This window comes from Erpetoichthys calabaricus, chromosome 18 (genome assembly GCF_900747795.2).
Source record: "Erpetoichthys calabaricus chromosome 18, fErpCal1.3, whole genome shotgun sequence".
NCBI lineage: Eukaryota > Metazoa > Chordata > Cladistia > Polypteriformes > Polypteridae > Erpetoichthys > Erpetoichthys calabaricus.
The window spans coordinates 5,206,498-5,224,609 of NC_041411.2; the positions used below are offsets into that span (position 1 = coordinate 5,206,498).

The 18,112-nt window shown below is 44.3% G+C and overlaps 1 protein-coding gene across 1 annotated transcript in view; it reads left to right on the forward strand.

Annotated features, from left to right (window-relative positions):
• The window catches only part of LOC114669142 (probable E3 ubiquitin-protein ligase HECTD4), a 206,396-nt gene that overhangs the window by 77,019 nt on the left and 111,265 nt on the right, over positions 1-18,112 (forward strand). Inside the window, 8 exon segments of the mRNA XM_051921368.1 lie at positions 3,148-3,272; positions 3,360-3,513; positions 6,936-7,039; positions 9,666-9,870; positions 12,120-12,239; positions 12,341-12,445; positions 12,531-12,694; positions 15,593-15,838. Of these exon segments, the coding sequence (XP_051777328.1) occupies positions 3,148-3,272; positions 3,360-3,513; positions 6,936-7,039; positions 9,666-9,870; positions 12,120-12,239; positions 12,341-12,445; positions 12,531-12,694; positions 15,593-15,838 (1,223 nt within the window).

Below are 18,112 nucleotides of genomic sequence, written 5' to 3' on the forward strand. Positions count from 1 at the left end.
CGGGGAGAACATGCAAACTCCACTAACTGCGAGGCAGCAGCGCTACCCACTGTGCCACCTTGCCGCATTTATCTAAATCTTGCAAGAGGCAAACAACATATTAGTAAGCGTTTGCAAAGAAAAGAGTGTCCTCTGCGCTATATTTGTACAATTCATTGATTAGGTCACTCCTCAAAAAAAGGAATTCATTACACGATCAGAAAACTTTTAACATGATTGGTTACACCCAGTTGCTAACGGGACATGGCAAGCATTGATACCTTAAATGACCACAATTTAACCCCGTGCACTAGGTTGATTGATAGTCCTGTTAGCTTAGGGTGTACGTGACTTTTTAAATGTACTAGGGGGCTTTTTGTTTTTTCCAGATACACACTTTTAAGATTTTTTTTTTTCCTTTGAATTATTGCTATGCCATTAGTTTCACTTTTATTTCAGAACTTCAGTAAAAACAATATTTGGAATCTTTCAAGTCCCAACGTGCTGAATCTTTTAAATGAGGTCCGTGAGACGTGTGTTTAATGACTTTGGACCATAATTCAGGATAGGTTTCTCTGTTTGGAATTTCAGCACAGACAAAATGATCGACATCATCAGCAGTTCATTTTTTTTTGCAAAATAACCAATAAATGCATGTGAGGTAAACCCAGTTTTTGAAATTCTCTGACTTAAACTTCAAAGCCTTACAATATTTACATATTTCTGACATATCACCTATGTCCATATATTCGATCTCTATTTGCCTTTTCGTTATTTCTCCGAGTAATAATTTCTCTTTGTTTGCGCTAATGCGATGTTTACTTTCGTTTTTTTCTGCTTTCATATTCTGTATCTTGCTCTGCATGTGTTTCGCGCCTACGTTTTTCTTTTTTGAGTCTTTTGAATTGCACTGTTTTCATTATCTCTAACCTGCTCTGCATGTGTTTGGCCCCTTTGTTTTTTAACCTCTTTATGACGTTTTACTTTGTTTTCTACTCTTTGTCTTTTATTTCCGACCTCGCTTTGTCTTGTTTCAATGACACCTGGTCCGTGGTGATTATTTTCCCATTTTCGAGTATTAATTTCCGTTTGTTTGCGCTACTGCGATCTTTACTTTCTTTTTTTTTTTTACACTTTCTAATTTTCCTACTTTCATATTCTTTAACTTTCTTCACATGTGTATCGAGCATACGTTTTTTTTTTTTTTTTGAGCCTTTTGAATTCCACTGCTTTCATAATCTCTAACCTGCTCTGCATGTGTATAGCAACAACGTTTTGAATGTCTTTATGAAGTTCTACTTTGTCTTTTAATTCTGAGCCCGATTGGACGTGCTTTTTTTCAATTCCACTTGTTCCGGGCTGATAATTACTTTCCTTATTTTCTGAATTTGCCCCTAGATTATTCTTTTTTCTTTTTTGTCTCTCCAACGCTTTTGAGTCTCTTTTCTCCGCACTGCTTTCTTCTTCACTTTGTCGTCTACGTTTCATTTATAACGTATTGTCCTTATACGGTTTATACGTGCTCAGAGCCGTGGATCTGTGTGTGCGCAAAGCCAAAACACGACTGAGTGTGTTGCTGGCTGCCCCTGCTCGTATTTGGTTCTAAGTAAGGTGTGTCTTGCAAGAATCTCATGTTCTACGTCCCCGCGAGAATGTCCTGGGTCAATCTCTTGGCACAAAGTCTCATGTTTAAGGTCCCCGTGAGACGCTCTGTGGCCAATCTCTCTAGTCTCGCGGCTCTTTTAAGTGTCTTCCGTGATCTAAACGTGAAGATCACGTCTCGACGCCCTACTGTTTCTCTGCAGGATTTTTTTTTTTGTAATAGAGAGATTATTTTAATTCTTATTTTAAGAGATGTGTTAATGAGCGTGAGATTTTTTTTCCCGTTCATCCTATTTTTCTTATGGTTTGTCAAACAATGGTCCAATTCATAATCCAGCTGGGTACATCAACAGGAAATTTATTACTTTTGCAGTAGAACAATGATTATACCTTAATATCTAACATTTTTCTCTTAAGTGTTATGTATTAAAAAAAACAACAAAAATGCATTTATCATAATGAATAATAAAATAACAGCATCAGCTTTTAAGCCTGAGCTCAGAGGTCTATCATGCTAGGTGCACATTGGACCAGGATTCATATTCAAGCAGGTTAGAAAATGGATTGATGGGTAAATGTAAATCTCTGAATGTGGACAGTGGTTAGTACAAAACGAGCATTCAGGCTACCGGCCGATGATCATAATTGTCTTTTTTAACAGTAGATGTTGGTCTGAAACAGCAGGTCCCTCCAAATCTGGCAGACATAATAATGATTCCGCAACCTTTTTTTTTTTTTATTCTTTTCTTTTTGCCATGTGTTAGTCAAACTGAGTACAGATAAGTGTGTGTGACGTTGTAGCGGTTGCCACATGTGCTTTATTCCGTGGGCAGTTTGCTGCCTCTTTGGGTGCATTGCAGGGAAGAAGAATGCTGTAAATACACCTTTAAGGGGGAGGTCATAACTCGGTCAGGGCGGTTGGTGGTGAGAACTTTAAAAACCGGAGAAGAAGGGGAGAAAGGGAGACATCTTGTGGTGGAGCAAAGAGAAGAGATGAGGTAGCGGCAAGTAAAAATATCTGCTGGAACAAGTTCTTTTTTTTGAAGACTCAGCGACACAAGGGAGACGCGTCTCTGAAGACGGACCTTTTTTCTTTGATTTTGCTGGAATACTTGAACTTTGTTGTTATCGGCTCGACGGCCGCCGTATTCCAGTAGGGTTTCTCTTTGCCCTGCACAATAAGGACAGTAATCCCATTTGGTCGAACTGGTTTCTCTGATTTATGAACATCGCGCGTTTAAACCAGAAAGAGGGGTTTTGGTTGTTATGTATTTGTTTTTTTATGTAAGATAATATATGTGTTATTCTTTTGCTTCTTCTTTATTTTGTAATATGGCTTGTTGTTAATGCTAAGCTGGGACCGGTGGTGGGGAAATCAATAAAAGGACGAGCGTTGGTCACGTTGCCTGATAGATTTTATATATTGAACTGCTTTACACTAGCAGTTTTCTAATCGTGCTTATCCCGGGGTTTAGTTGTTCTCCCTGGGCAGCGGTACAACGTGAACCGAGCCAGGCACTGCCTGACAGCTTGTAGTGATGGTGCCCACTTCCATTTCTCTTACAGGAACTACAGACTAGCATCTTGTCACTTGCAACCAAAATCCTGGTAGGCTGCGATGAGGTTTTGGAGACTCTGCAGCAGGTCACCACTGCCCTGATCAACAGTGACATCTCTGACCGGGAGAACAGGTGCGTCATACACACCCACACCTGCCGTCATGTGAGACACACTGTGGCAGAGGAGTCAAATATTTAAACTGCTGTTGTCACCTTTAGATTGAAAGGCCTTGAACAAGTCACCAAGGCCACAATGCTGGGTCACCTTCTGCCGGTGCTGCTGACTTCTCTGATGCACCCCAACTTGCAGACGCTAACCATGGCAGATGCCCTGATGCCTCAGCTTGTCCAGCTTGTGCTGTATACTAGCCAGGTAAGAACATCTTGGGTCATTTTGGATGGACTCGATTGATGGTTCACACTGTTAAATTGCAATTTTTTATTTAAATCTAAAACAAAATGAATTCTGGGTGGCTTGACGCTGCCTGGCAACAGGGAGACCAGCACTCACATCCTTGGTCTTCCCTGTGTGGAGTTCACAGGTTCTTCCGGTGTCTGTGGGTGGATAGATTTCTTCCCACAATCCCAAGACATGCAATTTAGGTGGATTTGTTCGCGTGTGTGAATGTGTGCGGTGGATTGGAACCCCAGCCAGGGTTTTGCTCCTTACTTGTGCCCAATGCCTGCTGGGATAGGCTGCAACTTCCATGTGACCCTTCCCAAGATAAGCAAGTCTGAAAATGGATGGATGGAAATGAATTCTACTTTGCACCTGATGTTTAAGTTCCAACTGTTCGCTCATTTACATATAATACAGTGCGGTGTATCCAAACTTCAGACCCTTGGCTCGGATGTTCCACACTCTCTCAGTTTTCCTTCCACCTCGTCATAAAACTCCATTCTAGGTGGATTCAGGTTCCAAGCATTTCCTGTGTGTGAGTGGGCTCAGTGGTGGATTCCAAAGCCAGTTCCTGCCCACGTACCCCCCAACCCAAACTGGAATTATTTCATTGGAGTAAATGGGCTTATGAAAGTCCTATTTGTAAAATGGCACAGAACTTGTCATTTAACCAGAGGAAGTGCTGTAATGATGTCTTCCTAATGCTTTCCATTTATATAACACTTTTCTCACTACTCAAAGCACTTCAGTGAGAGGGGGCACCAGATCAGCCACCGCTAATGTGTAGCATCCACCTGGACGATACGATGTGTGAAAGATTACAACTTGATACCAGAAGAAGGTTTGGGGCAGCCGTCCATATACTTGAATAAGGCTGCAAAACAGAAGGCGATTAGATTCAAGTTCTTTACAGATTCGAGTCCAAAATAGAACTGAGAAACAGGTTTCAAGGTCGGTCAGGGGAAAGTGATGTCATCGGGACCGGAACTGGAAGTGTTGTTGCCGGTAACCGGAAGTGATGTCATCGGGTCCAGAATCAGAAGTGACATCATTGAATCTGGAACTGGAAACGGTGTCATCAGATTCAGGCAGAATTTCCCGTGTTTGGTCTGCAGGGATAAAAGAGAGAGGATTATTGCACTCTAAACCCCCCGCCCCCCAACTTGGTGTGGAATTACCTTCTTTTGAGCCCTTTTGCTACCTCCCTTGCGCACGTGTGTGACAGGACGGCAGACATTTCAACACACGTTGGCTGTTAAGGGGTGAATTGGTAAAAAGGAGAGCCAATCAGAGACAGGGGGTGATTAGGGGGGCCAGAATGACCAGGCCATGGTGGGCAGTTTAGCCTGGACATCAGGATACACCCTACTGTTTATGAAGATCTTTAATGAGCACACAGAGTCAAGACCTTGGCTTTAAGTCTCATCTGCACTGGTAACATTGGGATCGACATGCAGACCACAGGGTAGGCGCCCCCTGCTGGCCTTGCCAGCACCTCTTCCAGCAGCAACCCAAGCTCTTCCTGGTTGGTCTCTCATCCAAGTACTGAGCGGGGCTTGAACGTGTTTAGCATCAGGCGGATGACCTGTTCTGGAGTGCAGGTGGTCTGGCCACTGTTAGGTCTTGTTTATGCTCCGAATGCTTCCGCACACGCATCGTGGCTGCCACGCGTTCCCAGCATTCATTTGATACGTCCTCTGAGCAGGCCCTCAGAAATTAACACGACGCATGCGTGAGTTGCAGTACTAGCAAAAAGTCTGGGGGCGCAGTGTGATAATAGTTGGAATGTGACGTCAGAGTCTCTGGTTACTGTCTACATGTGACAGAAAGCCACTTTGAGGATCCTGCAGGATCGATGTGAGCACTTAGATGTTTGATGAATGGTTTATGTGGTGAAGCAAAATGTCGACAATATGTGTCACATATTCGCGATCCTAATGACACGATAACATTTTAAAAGTCTCACATACCATCTTTTGTGGCGTCTTTTTTTCTGGGGCTTCTTCCTGCTCTAACAGCAGCAATCGCCACACAGAACACATTACATGTCTGATATTCCAACTCTCTGCACATTTAGAATCCTTAGATTTATACTTAATATCACCTTCATGATGAAATGCATTAAAGTATGTATGTGACATTTTACAGATATATCGTTAATTTCATTTAAATAATGAATATTTTTAATAATGACACACATAGGGGTGACACAGTGGCAGAGCGTTAGCGCTGATGTCTCGCCGAGAGTCACGTCGCTGGTGTTCCCTGCCTGGAGTTGACGTTTTCCTGCTGAGTTTCCACACTGTGCTCTGGTTTCCTTCCAAAGATATGCAGATTTGGTGACACTAAAATGACGGCAGCTTGTATTCACCTTGCGATGAGCTGATGCCCTGTCCAGGGATTGTTTCTGCCTCGTGCCCAATGCTTGCTGGAATGGACACATCCCTGGATTGATGGATTTAATCATTAAACATCCTTTTCAGAGATATTGCAGTAAGGTGTCCTCAGAATTTAATGGGTGTTCCAGGAAATTCACAACAGAGAAGCCGAACCTGTTCTCGCCGTGATGATATCTCACACTGCCACCTGCTGGATTCTTCCAGATTTACGTAAAGTTCTTGTGCAATTATAAACAGCACAACTTGTGTAGCAGGAGCGTCTGTCGTGTTGCGTGAAGTATAAACCTGGCCTTAGTCTTCAATCCTAGTTCATGGCAGGGGCAGCACTCTGTCCATCTACTGACACCCTCTGACTTACCAGAGGTTGTTGACGTCATTAGGACTAGGGATGCTCCAGTCAGGTTTTTAAGGACGATACCAATCATCTGTTTCATGTTACTTGATTGGCTGATTCCAGAGATATGCAGATTTGGTGCCGCTAAAATGACGCTAGTGTGTGCGATGAGCTGAGCCCCCAGCCAGGGATTGTTTCAGCCTCATGCCCAATGCTTGCTGGAATGGACACATCCCTGGATTGATGGATTTAATCATTAAACATCCTTTTCAGAGATACTGCGGTAAGGTGTCCTCAGAATTTAATGGGTGTTCCAGGCATTTCACAACACAGCGAAGCCGAACCTGTTCTCCCCGTGATAATATCTCACACTGCCACCTGGTGGATTCATCAAGATTTACATAAAGAACGCGCGCGAGTATAAACAGTAAAACGCTTGCGTATCAGGAGCGTCCGCTGGAGCATACGTCGCATGAAGTATAACCTGGCCTTAACTCCTTGAAGGAGATGCAGTTATTTTTTAATTCATCAGTAATAAGTATCTATGACCGTCCTAATCATTTGCTGAAATATGAAAGTTAAACTATGAAAGTACTGTGGTAAATAAAAAGTGACCAGATGATCATTCTTTGCCTTACGTCATCTTCTTCTTTTGGTTTCAGACAGCCTTGCTTCTCAAGACTCAGTCTCCCGTGTTCTCCGAGCAGTCTGATGTGCCAGGTGGAAAATCTGAGCAGAAAAGCAAAATCAACATCTTCGAGGACAAGTACAAGATTTTTTAATTTTCTTTGCATATAATGGTGGGTGGGATTTCTGAGTTACTGGGGCGATGAATGGTCAGACTCGCCTTTCTGGGTATCAGACCACCCTGTGTTGGACCAAACAGGTTTGGAATGTGACCGAGGACGTTTTAATGCAACGATTCTCTCCAGCTGTTGTGTACAGAGGCAGGACCTTGTTGATCAACGACGACAAGGTGAATTTCTTCCAGCTCTGAAATGCTTTTTATTTTTCACAGAAGAATAAAGAACCACTAAGTCACCACACGTGTAGAATTTTTGTGTAAATAAAATAACATCAGAACTTCTAAGTGCTGTAATGACAGAGTAGGCTGTTAATACACCACTGGCAATCAGAGCCGTAGATCTCGTTTCATATTTGAAATGGGCAACAAGTAGCTGTTTTTATTTATTGGGACATTACAGTCATTGCACATTCAACTCTTTATATACGAGGGCAATCCCAGAAGTAAGGTCTCCAAAGTGGTGGGGACGTAGAGAAACTGTTCGTACGGCTGTTGGCCACACTGTTGTGATTGGTGCTTCCTCCACTCCCAAACAAGCATGTGTGACTTCGCTGGGATGCTCAATCTTGCCAGCCCTTGAAAATGGAGCTCCCATCGAACGCTACTGCCAAGTGCGAAGTTCGCGCAGTTACTCGATTTTTGAACGCAAAAGACATTAAACCATTTGAAATTCATCGCCAATCGACGGAAGTGTATGGACAGTCGTGCATGAATGTCAAAAACGTTCGCAAGTGGTGTAGAGAGTTTACAGCCGGTCGTACTGAAATCCACGACGAACAAAGGAGCGGGAGAACGTCAATTTCCGACGAGACATGCCGTAAAGATCGACGGATCACTCTGGATGCTCTCTGCATTTAGTTCCTGATGTTTCCCGAAGCACCATCCACAGGATTTTAACTGAAAAGTTGCAATATCGGAAGGTGTGCGCAAGATGGGTACCATGTGTGCTGACAGAAGACCCACCCACCCTATAGTCCGGACTTGGCACCCAGTGACTACCACCTGTTCCCTAAGTTGAAAGAACATTTGTCCGGAAGGCGATTCTGCTCCGACGAAGAGGTGAAAGATGAGGTTCAACGCTTCCTGAAGGACATGGCGGTGAGCTGGTATGACATTGGCATTCTAAAACTACCACAGCGTCTAGAAAAATGCATCGACCGAAATGGCGATTATGTAGAGAAATAAATAATTCTTTAACCTTTAAAATGATGTAAATATTATAGAAAATAAACGATTGTTTGTATTTCTAAAAAAATAGAGGAGACCTTACTTTTGGGATTGCCCTCGTATTTGTGGTTAACAACAATAATTCTAGCACCGTGACGCATCTACCAGCATCGGAGCATTTCAAATCCTATTGATTAGGCCATACAACGCATACAAATTGTCGATGAGGCCGCCTACACCGGTGCTTCTTGCTTCGAGTCAAAGCAGCCATTATGTCAAGTTCATCCTGGATTTGTCAGGTGGCAAAGGTCATAGACTGAGATTGGACACATCGAGATTTTAGTCCTCAAAGGAATCTGCAGACCGAATATCCCGTCTCACACACACACACACACACACCGTCTTCAGTATGGTGTTTTCTGATTGGATGAGAACCGCTTGTAACAGTAACAGCCACTCGGACTGCTACTTCTGGTCATATTAGACTCCACCTTAAAGTGACTGTCTCATTCTGTAATGGGGGACGGTTTGAAGTTGGGTTGGAGGGTCATGTCGCCCAGCCCTCAGTGATCTAAACTCGTGCTTCTCAAGTAAACCCTTAAGGTAGAAAAGAAGTAACATAGGGGGGACCACCCTAACCCTAACCCGTCTTTCTGGAACTGAACCGTGTGGACCATTGCATGAAAGCTGCCCACCACTAGAGCCCTTACTGGGTTGCCAGAGTCACATATCTGAAGTTCAGCTCTGCCGTTCTCCTTGACGCCATTATAGAAACCAAGTGGCCTCAGCAACATGAAGCAATGCTTGAATTCGAGCAGCAGCCGCAGAAGTGTAAGTGTTGAAAAGGCCTCGTGGAGTCTGTGAAACAGGAAGACACAGAAGCAGGAGTTTTACTTTTTTTCTACTTCAGAAGAAAACGTGGAATTGTTTCTCATAGGCAATATTTTTGTCATATTTGGATTTTTGCTTTACTTGTTACACCAGGGCTCTGGCAGTCTGAATCTTCGGCAGCAGCTTGTCAACGAATCCCTCTGTCAGGCCGCACGTTAATGGTTGTCGCAAAAAAAACGATTGCTAAATGTGACATGCCAAGTGATTTTTTTTTTTTTTCAGTTGTTTAAGTTGACGTCGTCCACCGGCGAGGTCCGATCCTGTGGTCTGCAAGTCTGACATTCCCCACAGCTAGAGGTTGCATAATGTGACATCGGCTTTAGCTATCAGAATCTTGAAAAATGAGCCAATTAACGTCAAGCAGTAGGAAATGGCTTTAAATTGATAAAGTGGCAGGAGCAAAAACCTGCAGGCACTGCGTCCCTCTGACCTGAGTCTGACACCCCTGCTGTACACTGTCTGACTGTGGCTACTGAAGGACAAATCTTTTGGCTTTCGTTTATCTCTAGGTGTGTTTGTGTTTCTCCAGCTTTCATATCCTAGAAGAAAGGGAAGAGCCTGGTTTCCTAACTGGCTTGAAGATCCCTGCCCCATGGGCTGCTGGTAAAACAGTTGAAACTGTCCATCCTGTTAGAGACAACTACAAGTTCAAAGAGACGGTCCACATCCCTGGAGCCCGCTGCCTCTACCTGAGGTTTGACCCCCGCTGTTCCTCTCAGTATGACTACGACAAGGTGAGCCATACTTGACTCCTTCAGCAGTCTCTTGGAGTTGTGCGATGACAGTAGTCAGGCCGCTTATGCTTGGTAGTGTTGGTGAAGCGGCCATGCAGGAGGCACACTCAAAATCTGGAGCTTTTGTTTCTTTAGAGGGGCTCCGTAAGTTTCAAAAGATTAAAGTCAATGATGCCTTCTGGACAAATAAACTTCTGTCTGTCTATCTATCATATAGTGCCTTTCACATCGATCTATCTCTCTCTCTATTTATATATCTGTTGTATAGTGCCTTACATGTCTCTACATATCTATCTATCTGTAACCTGTGAAAAGGCACTATATGGGCGCCGACCCGACACAGACTGACACCGTGAGGCACACGTAAAATAAATAAACTTTTTATTTTCTTCACCTGTGGGGCACAACACACTCCCAAAAGAACACTACCACAAAAACACTCTTCCTTTCCTCAACTCCTCTCGGAAGCTTCGTCTCCCGACTCTGGACCCTCGAGTGGTGGCTGCAGGCTCCTCTTATAGCCCACCCGGAAGTGGTTCAGGTGGTAATTCGCCTAATTAGGTTGCACCTCCGGGGGTGGCTGCATCACAGGCCAGACGGGCTCGTTAAGTTGTTCGACTCTCCCTGGCGGTGGCCACGCCAACCCAAAAGGCATGAGTTCCGGTGTGCCCAGGGGTGCTGCCACCAAGTGTTCCGGGGAACGTAATGAGCCTCCCATTGGCAGCTTCCCCGGATTCAGTACCAAAGAGGCGTTCCGGCCGGGCATGGGGCCCTGGCCATCCGTCACAAACCCAAATTACAAAAAATGTAGGGTTAGGACCACCTTCCCATCACTGTCAGAGGTCTGCCCTCAGCAGTACAGGCTGATAAAAAGCCCACAGTCCCTTGCGGTTCACTGATTGCGCTTGTGGTGTGGTGAGTTCTCTGGTATTTATTGTGCTTCTTTTGTGATTTCCTGGATATTTTGAAACCCTTGCCATGTTTTTTGACTTTGCCCGCTGGATTGTGTGTTTGCTATACAAATATTTGTTAGCCTTTTTAGGCACTTCGGAGCTTCAGTATTTAACAGATATATCTTTTTATTTCTAAAGGTTCTTCTTTGCCCTCTTTAACTAGCAGAGGTTTGACAGTCTCACCGCTCTTGTGGGCATTTTGAGTCTTTGAGGGAATTCTGTACTTGGGAGCTCTTTAGTTCCTAACATGGACACATTGACATTCAAGCATGTGGGTCAGCAATCAGTCTTGTTTATTCATCTTCTCCTTGAGGGTAAACATTAAAGTAGCGTTTCCCCACCTCTTTACCACGGCGGCATTGCAGGTGGGCCACAGCTGAACCCCCCTAATTGCTCCAACTCTTGTGCTCAATGGTGGCATCACAGGCGGGTTGCGTTCACTCCTGGACGTCGTCTCCAACCCCTTCGTTTTTGATTCGTCACAGAGGGAAAGATTGGTCAGTTGTGCTTGATTCATCTAATGCTTTGGTGATGGACTGTGACCCACCACAACACCCTTCACACTCCCCACCCAGGATTGACGACCACACTGAAGTTATCCGAGTGTGGCGTTTAAAAAACTGGGACGTGACACCACAAAGGTTGGGAGAGACTGCGTTAGAGTAGTCGGAGAAATACTTAAATCAACCCATGGTGCCTTCAGTGGGATTTGAACCCAGGATGGTTAGAGTGTCAGTATTGGACTTATTTTTATCATTATGCCATTCCTAATGCATTCAGGCTAATATACATTTGTTTGTCTTACACATTGAGTTGCTAATATATTCGGTTCTCCTACCGAGTCGTATGTTGTGCCTGAGTTTGTCTTGGCACGGATTCTTCCAGAAAGAATGTAGAAACGATTCAGCGCTGTAAATTGGATGGCTGCACTTTCTTTTCTTTGCCAGCCGCCCTTTCCTAATTCCAAAGATGCTCAGAAAGTGTTGAGAACCCGGGAAAGGTGCAGGCCAGTGAAGCCATGAAAACTCTCTGTTGTGTTCTTGGGACCACTGGTGACAGCAGTACGCGCCTTGTGAAATGCCAGGGTGACCCTCTTGCCTCTGTTAAGTTCCGCCATGGCCTGTCCCGTAGAGCTTCTCTCATTCAATACGGCGATCAGGAAATCCAACAAAAAGGCTCTTCAAATTTGGATTGCACCATCTGCTGTTGAGTGAGCGGTTTTGAAGCAGATGTCCCTGTCATTCTATGACTGCCTTTGAACTCGTCAGCCTCTAACCGAGTTGTTTTTCTCGCCAGCTGGTGATCTACGCGGGTCCAAACACAAACAGCAGGAAGGTGGCAGAATATGGAGGCAACACACTTGGCTATGGCAGCCGCAGTGTCCTGGGCACAGGATGGCCAAAGGACTTAGTCAAGGTATTTTATGTTCGGAAATTCAAGTAATGCCACACATTGTCCTTTTTTTTTTATTTCCTGCTATCTGGTAGGTCATCTTTCCACTTTCCTCTTGTTCTCAGGTTGAAGGGGATACTGTTACGTTTTCGTTTGAGATGAGAAGCGGCAGAGAACACAACACTCCTGATAAAGCAATGTGGGGATTTTCTTGTACTGTCAGGGCTCAGGTAACAAACGCGGCACCTTTTTATAATTTATAGCGAGCGAAATCCTTGCCCGTTCAGGGACTTGATATGTGCGATCTCCTTGTAGGAGTCGTCTGAAGACGTGTCGGGAGGTTTGCCCTTCCTGGCAGATTTGGCTCTTGGCCTTTCTGTCCTTGCTTGCTCCATGCTGCGCATTTTATACAACGGACCTGAAATCACTCGGGAGGAGGAGGCCTGCCAGGACTTGCTCTGCTCCAAACTCCTGCAGAGGTTAGAATTCATTTTGTTTTCCTAGCGAGCAGACCCTGCTGTTGACCCTCCAGCATCTCCACAGTGTTACCCCACTGCACCTGAAAGACCTCAGCCCTCTCTGAAAGTCTCATGTCCACCCAGATCTAAATATCATCCAGTGTCAGATTATAATCTTTAGTTCATGGGTGTCACGATTTGAAGTCCCAAAAGGGTGTGAGGCCTCTAAAATAAGCCACAAAAGCATGACAGCCCAAGCTAGGCCGTCCCCCAGCTGCTACCTGCAGGCTTTACCTCTAGACAGGCCTGTAAACGGGAAGCTGGATTTTTAACAGTCAGGTCAGGTCGGGTTGGGGAGCATGCACTTGTATAGTGCGTTACCACCCAACACGACAAGACAGCTCGGCGTCCTTGTTGGCAACCCCCCAGGCAGACACACGGTCCAGTCCCACCCTCCGGAAATGACCCTTTATCTGCTTCAGCCAGGGGTTACGTGGGTGTCCTCTTGGCCTGATCCAACAATGAGGGTCTTGCGACCCTCGGATAATCGCGCCATAGTGCTGTAACTGACACCCCCTCACAATGCAGGTCATGTGCCTCATTTTTCAAAGTCAAACCAGCGGCCCCTAAAGATTCTCTGAAGAGACACACATGGAGTCCAGTCTTCATCTCAGGTCACTGGATAGCGTCCATGTCTGACAAACAGGAAGCCCCAGAACTGTAAAGACTTGGACCTTCGTCCTTTTGCAGAGATATCAGGCGCACCACACACCCCTTTCCAGCGACCTCGTTACCCCCCATGCTCTCCCAATCCGTCTACTGACTTCATAGGAAGAATCACGAATGTCATTGCGAGGTCAGTGAACCTCTCAATGACGAGGTCAACACTTTCTCTGCAGACAGACACACTGCTGATGGCTGTGCCCAAGAGGTCATTAAAGGCCTGGATGTTGGTTTTTATCAGGACCCTCACTCAGACTAAAGTTTTAAAGTTTACAAAAAGTGCCTGAGAAGGGAGAGAAACCGTAAAAAAAAAAAAAACTCTAACTTGTTATCAAACATGTAATGAGAAGTTTATAAAAGGAGATTCTTTTTGTTGAATGTGCAAATATAACAAAAAATGCTCAGAACAGCAGAAAGGAGTTACCAATTCTAAGCTAACAGGCCGTATATGAAGTGCAAAATCCAGAGACAGAAATAAAAATAATCTGCAAAAAACATAAAATCCAAACAAAATAGCAACACGGCTCACCAAGTCAATGACCCGCTGCTGAGTGCTCCTTTCTGGCTGATATACAAAGCCTCAGACAGGACCCAGTAGCTGTGATGTCAAGATGGACCAGGGTTGCCAAGTTCCTTAAAAAATTTATAGGCCAATGACTTCTCAAAAAAATAGCCCAATGTCTGAGGTATACAAAATGACACACCGGAAAGCGGGGAGCAGTGTCAGAGCGAGAGGCTTAGGTATATACCAGTGCCCGATTATTGGGGGGGTTTTGGTGTTCTTTTGAGATATTTCAGAGTGATAGGGTGGTGGGTATATACCATCACACAACGGGATCATACTACATGTGCAAATAGCAGGGAAAGGGGTGCCAAATCGATTTAAAAAATGGTCAAAGTTATTTGGGCTGAAAAATAGCCCAAAGTAAGTTTTTATATATAATATAATATAATATATATATACAAGGGGAGACCCAAAAATAACCGGAAATATTTTTAAAACATGTTTAATTTAATTTTCTGTACAAACTACAATTAGTCTCCTTCAAAGTACTCTCCATTGGCGGAAATACACTTATCTAACCGTTTGTTCCATTGTTCGAAACATTTTTTAAATTCGCCTGAAGTAATGCCCATTAATGCTCTGGTCGTTTCTCGTTTTACCTCTTCGACGTCAGCAAAACGCCTTCCTTTCAAGTCTTTTTTCATCCGAGGGAACAAAAAGAAATCACACGGAGCTAAATCCGGTGAGTAGGGTGGGTGGTTCAGGATTGTCATACCGTTTCTTGCCAAAAATTGGCGAATGCTGAGAGCAGTGTGAGATGGAGCGTTGTCATGATGAAAGAACCAATCGGCCGACTCCCACAAATCAGGGCGTTTCCTTCTCACACTGTTGCGCAACCTACTTTTACAAAAAAATTCACTGAACACAAGCACAACCTTCCAGACTGATGGCACTTGGCAGACTGACTTGTGAGGAGTGTAACTAGATCGCCGTAGCGGCCCAACCACGTACTACAAGTACCAACCTAACAACAACAAAATTCCGGTTATTTTTGGGTCCCCCCTCGTATATGTGTCCCAGAAAACCGCATCCCACGAAAGCCCATTTTATTCTCGTGGGTGATGATCAAAAATAGCCCAATTGGGTGACGTGGCAACACTGGGATGGGACCCATCTTTTGGGGTTCACCCTTCAAAACTAGAGTAGTGGCCACAAATTTAAAGACATATAATTATAGTCTAACAACATTAATAGAAATGACATCACAACATGAAGAATAACTACATAAAAACAGAAAAAAAATCCAAGGAATGGACCCTGGCCATACCATAGCAGTAAGTTCCCTGCTGTAGGCACCAAACTTCAAACTGTTAAACACGTAAATGAAGTGACGTTTTGTATTTTAATTCATTCTTGATTATCACGGCGCCCAAGGTTCAGACATGTGGGGAAGAATTTTACTTTACGCTATACAATAAGAATCCTATAAACTTTTACAAAAATAACACGAGAAGGTTGTATAATACCGACTACTCCTACTGCATGCCCGGAGGTGTTACTGGTCTAATGGTGTTTACCTCTTTGGATTGCCGATTCAATCATTTTCTGCAATTTTGCAACTGTGGTGGAAGCATCTTCACTGGCTGACCTTCTCCCTCGAGCTCCTTACGCTTGTTTCTGCTTTTGTTTAGGTGTCAGTGGCAGGTTGAAGCCAATGGTGCAATATCGCCAGCACTCACGCCAAGCCCTTCCCCTCTGCCACTAACCATTGAAGAGGACCGAGAGTTCACCTACCCCTCGGATGTGCTAATCCCCCCTTCAGGACCAATCTCAGGATGTTACTTTGATCTTCCACGCATCCGACTGCCACCTGGTATCATGGGAAGACTAAGGGAGATATCTGGACGCGCCCGTCCCCAGTTCAGACCCAGCATCAAGTAGGTGCTCATTCAGGGTGTGATTCCTCCGTTCGTATATGAAAGCACTTTCTCGTTTCCATTGTACTCTCTGTGCTCATCTGTACATGTGTCCGGTGTAACTGAATTAAGTTTGGTATGTATGTCTGTCACTGTCATGGAGATGGTACTTAACTAAGCACAGGAAATCAGGAACAGATGATCAGTGGGTCTTAGGTAGTGAGCGGTGGGTACATGAACTTCAACCCGGTAGTTAGTTTTCCTGTCTTTTCAGGGTGTTGTTCGGTCGGGGGTGGGGGGGGGGGGCTCTGTTCATCAAGCTGTTTTCTTCTGAATAGCATTCTGTCCATCAATTGCATATGAATTAGTTTTCACGTCTAGTACAGCAGTGTGTAGTAGAAGAGGTTGATGTATTTGAAATTGAAGTAAAATGAAGGTAAAGCGGCTTGGATTTTTGTAATACAGACCCACAATCCCTTCTTGTAGTGGCCACAAAATACACAAAAAGACTAGTGTGTCTCAAAGTAGGCCTCATCCCAGGCAGTCAGATGCCAAACTCACTAACCAGGTTGATGGATAACACATATGTCCCCAAAGGGGAAATTAAAACTTTACAGAAGCTCAAGAAAAACATAAACTTTATAACAAACCACAACCCCCCTGCCCCATCACAAAACACACAAGAACTTCTGGCTTGGATAATAAAAGAGCAGCTGCTGTCAATAACCTGCATGAGGCTGCCCAGATGTGCCACAGGTTTACATTTAAAGTCTGTAACACCAGGGCTTAAACCGACACACAGACACTGAATGCTTCTTTTTTGATAATGGTGCCTCCAAAACACCTCAGCCACAATAAACAGGTAATTAAACACCAAAACACAAATATTTATAAATCAGATCCCTCCTCCAGACCTCCCAGCAAGCTCTATCCTCTACCTCACAACTCCTGCTCGCCTGCTGGGTTCCCAAGTAAATAGTCCTTGACCCAGAAGTGCTTCTACTCTTCCGTCCATGTGACTTACCAGCACTTCCGGGTCAGACGGAGAATTAAAGTTCTTTAATCAGCCCGGAAGTACTTCAGGGCTCCCATCCACGTGTCTCGGTAGTACTTTTGGGCAACGGATGAGGCATGGCTGCTCCGGTCCTCTCTCAGCTTCTCCTGGCGGCACCCACGGTACCCAATAGGGCTGAGCAACCAAGATGCCCTGCGGAAATCCGGGGTACTGTTACACTCCAAGGGAGCTGCCATCTGGCATTCTGGGGGAGGCAGTGTCCTTGAAAATCTGCCTTTCCCCATCCTTCCATCGTAGGGACGTCCCGACCGGGTTGAGCTGCCAGAAGTCTCTTACAAGACGTTAACGTTTCAATACAGCAGGTCCAGCTTGTCGTGTCCAGAAATGGAACTTGCCCTTTGCTGACAGAAGTTTGTTTCTTCCAATGTTCCTCTGGTTGAAGTCACCAGCATTCTAGGGTCTGGATGATTCTTCATTAGAGTGTTGTGTAGCAGAGTGAATCATTTCTGTTAAGCAGTCTGGTGAAACTTCTCTCCCTTTTGTACCTTCCTGCTGCAAACAAATTTCCCCCTGGGATAATAAAGTCTCCCTAACCTGACCTAACCCTAGGTAGTAACATGGACAAATTCAGTATCTGGATCACAATATTTTAGTTTCAATTATAATGATCTTGCTTTTTTTACCATGCCCTATTCACATAAATATCTAACCCCTCCGTCCCGACTTTTACAGTCTGTTTGATCATATCAGATGAAAACTCTTGAATAATAAATCCAATCTGATGTACAAAATTTAGGTTGTGCACAGGCCCAAAACAGGCCTTTGGCTTTAAAACTGTAAAAAATAGTTTCAACTATCATAAATGCACAAAAATATCCTTCAAAGGGAGGGTGACCGTAAACCTACTGGCCTGAAGAACAAATAAAAAAAAGTTCTTTAAATTCAAAGAATTTATTTAAGAAACAGTACATTGTCTGTGACAGTTTAAACATCTTGTGATGCACAGACTGTAGGTTTGCTCTCTAGAACTGCTGCCACGTGTCCAGCAGTTTACAAATGTTGTATATTTGCACTGTGAAAACGGCACGCAGTTCTTTAATTGCTTAGTTGCACGTACATGTTGATTTGATTATATGTATAATCCCCCTTTATAGCCCTCCCTACGGTATCTGTATAGAATTTTTTATGCTGCGCCGTTATGACTGTACTGCCCACGTATAGGTAATATGACAGTAAAGTCCACTTGAACTTGAATTTGAAGAGCAACAGTAACGTAAAAG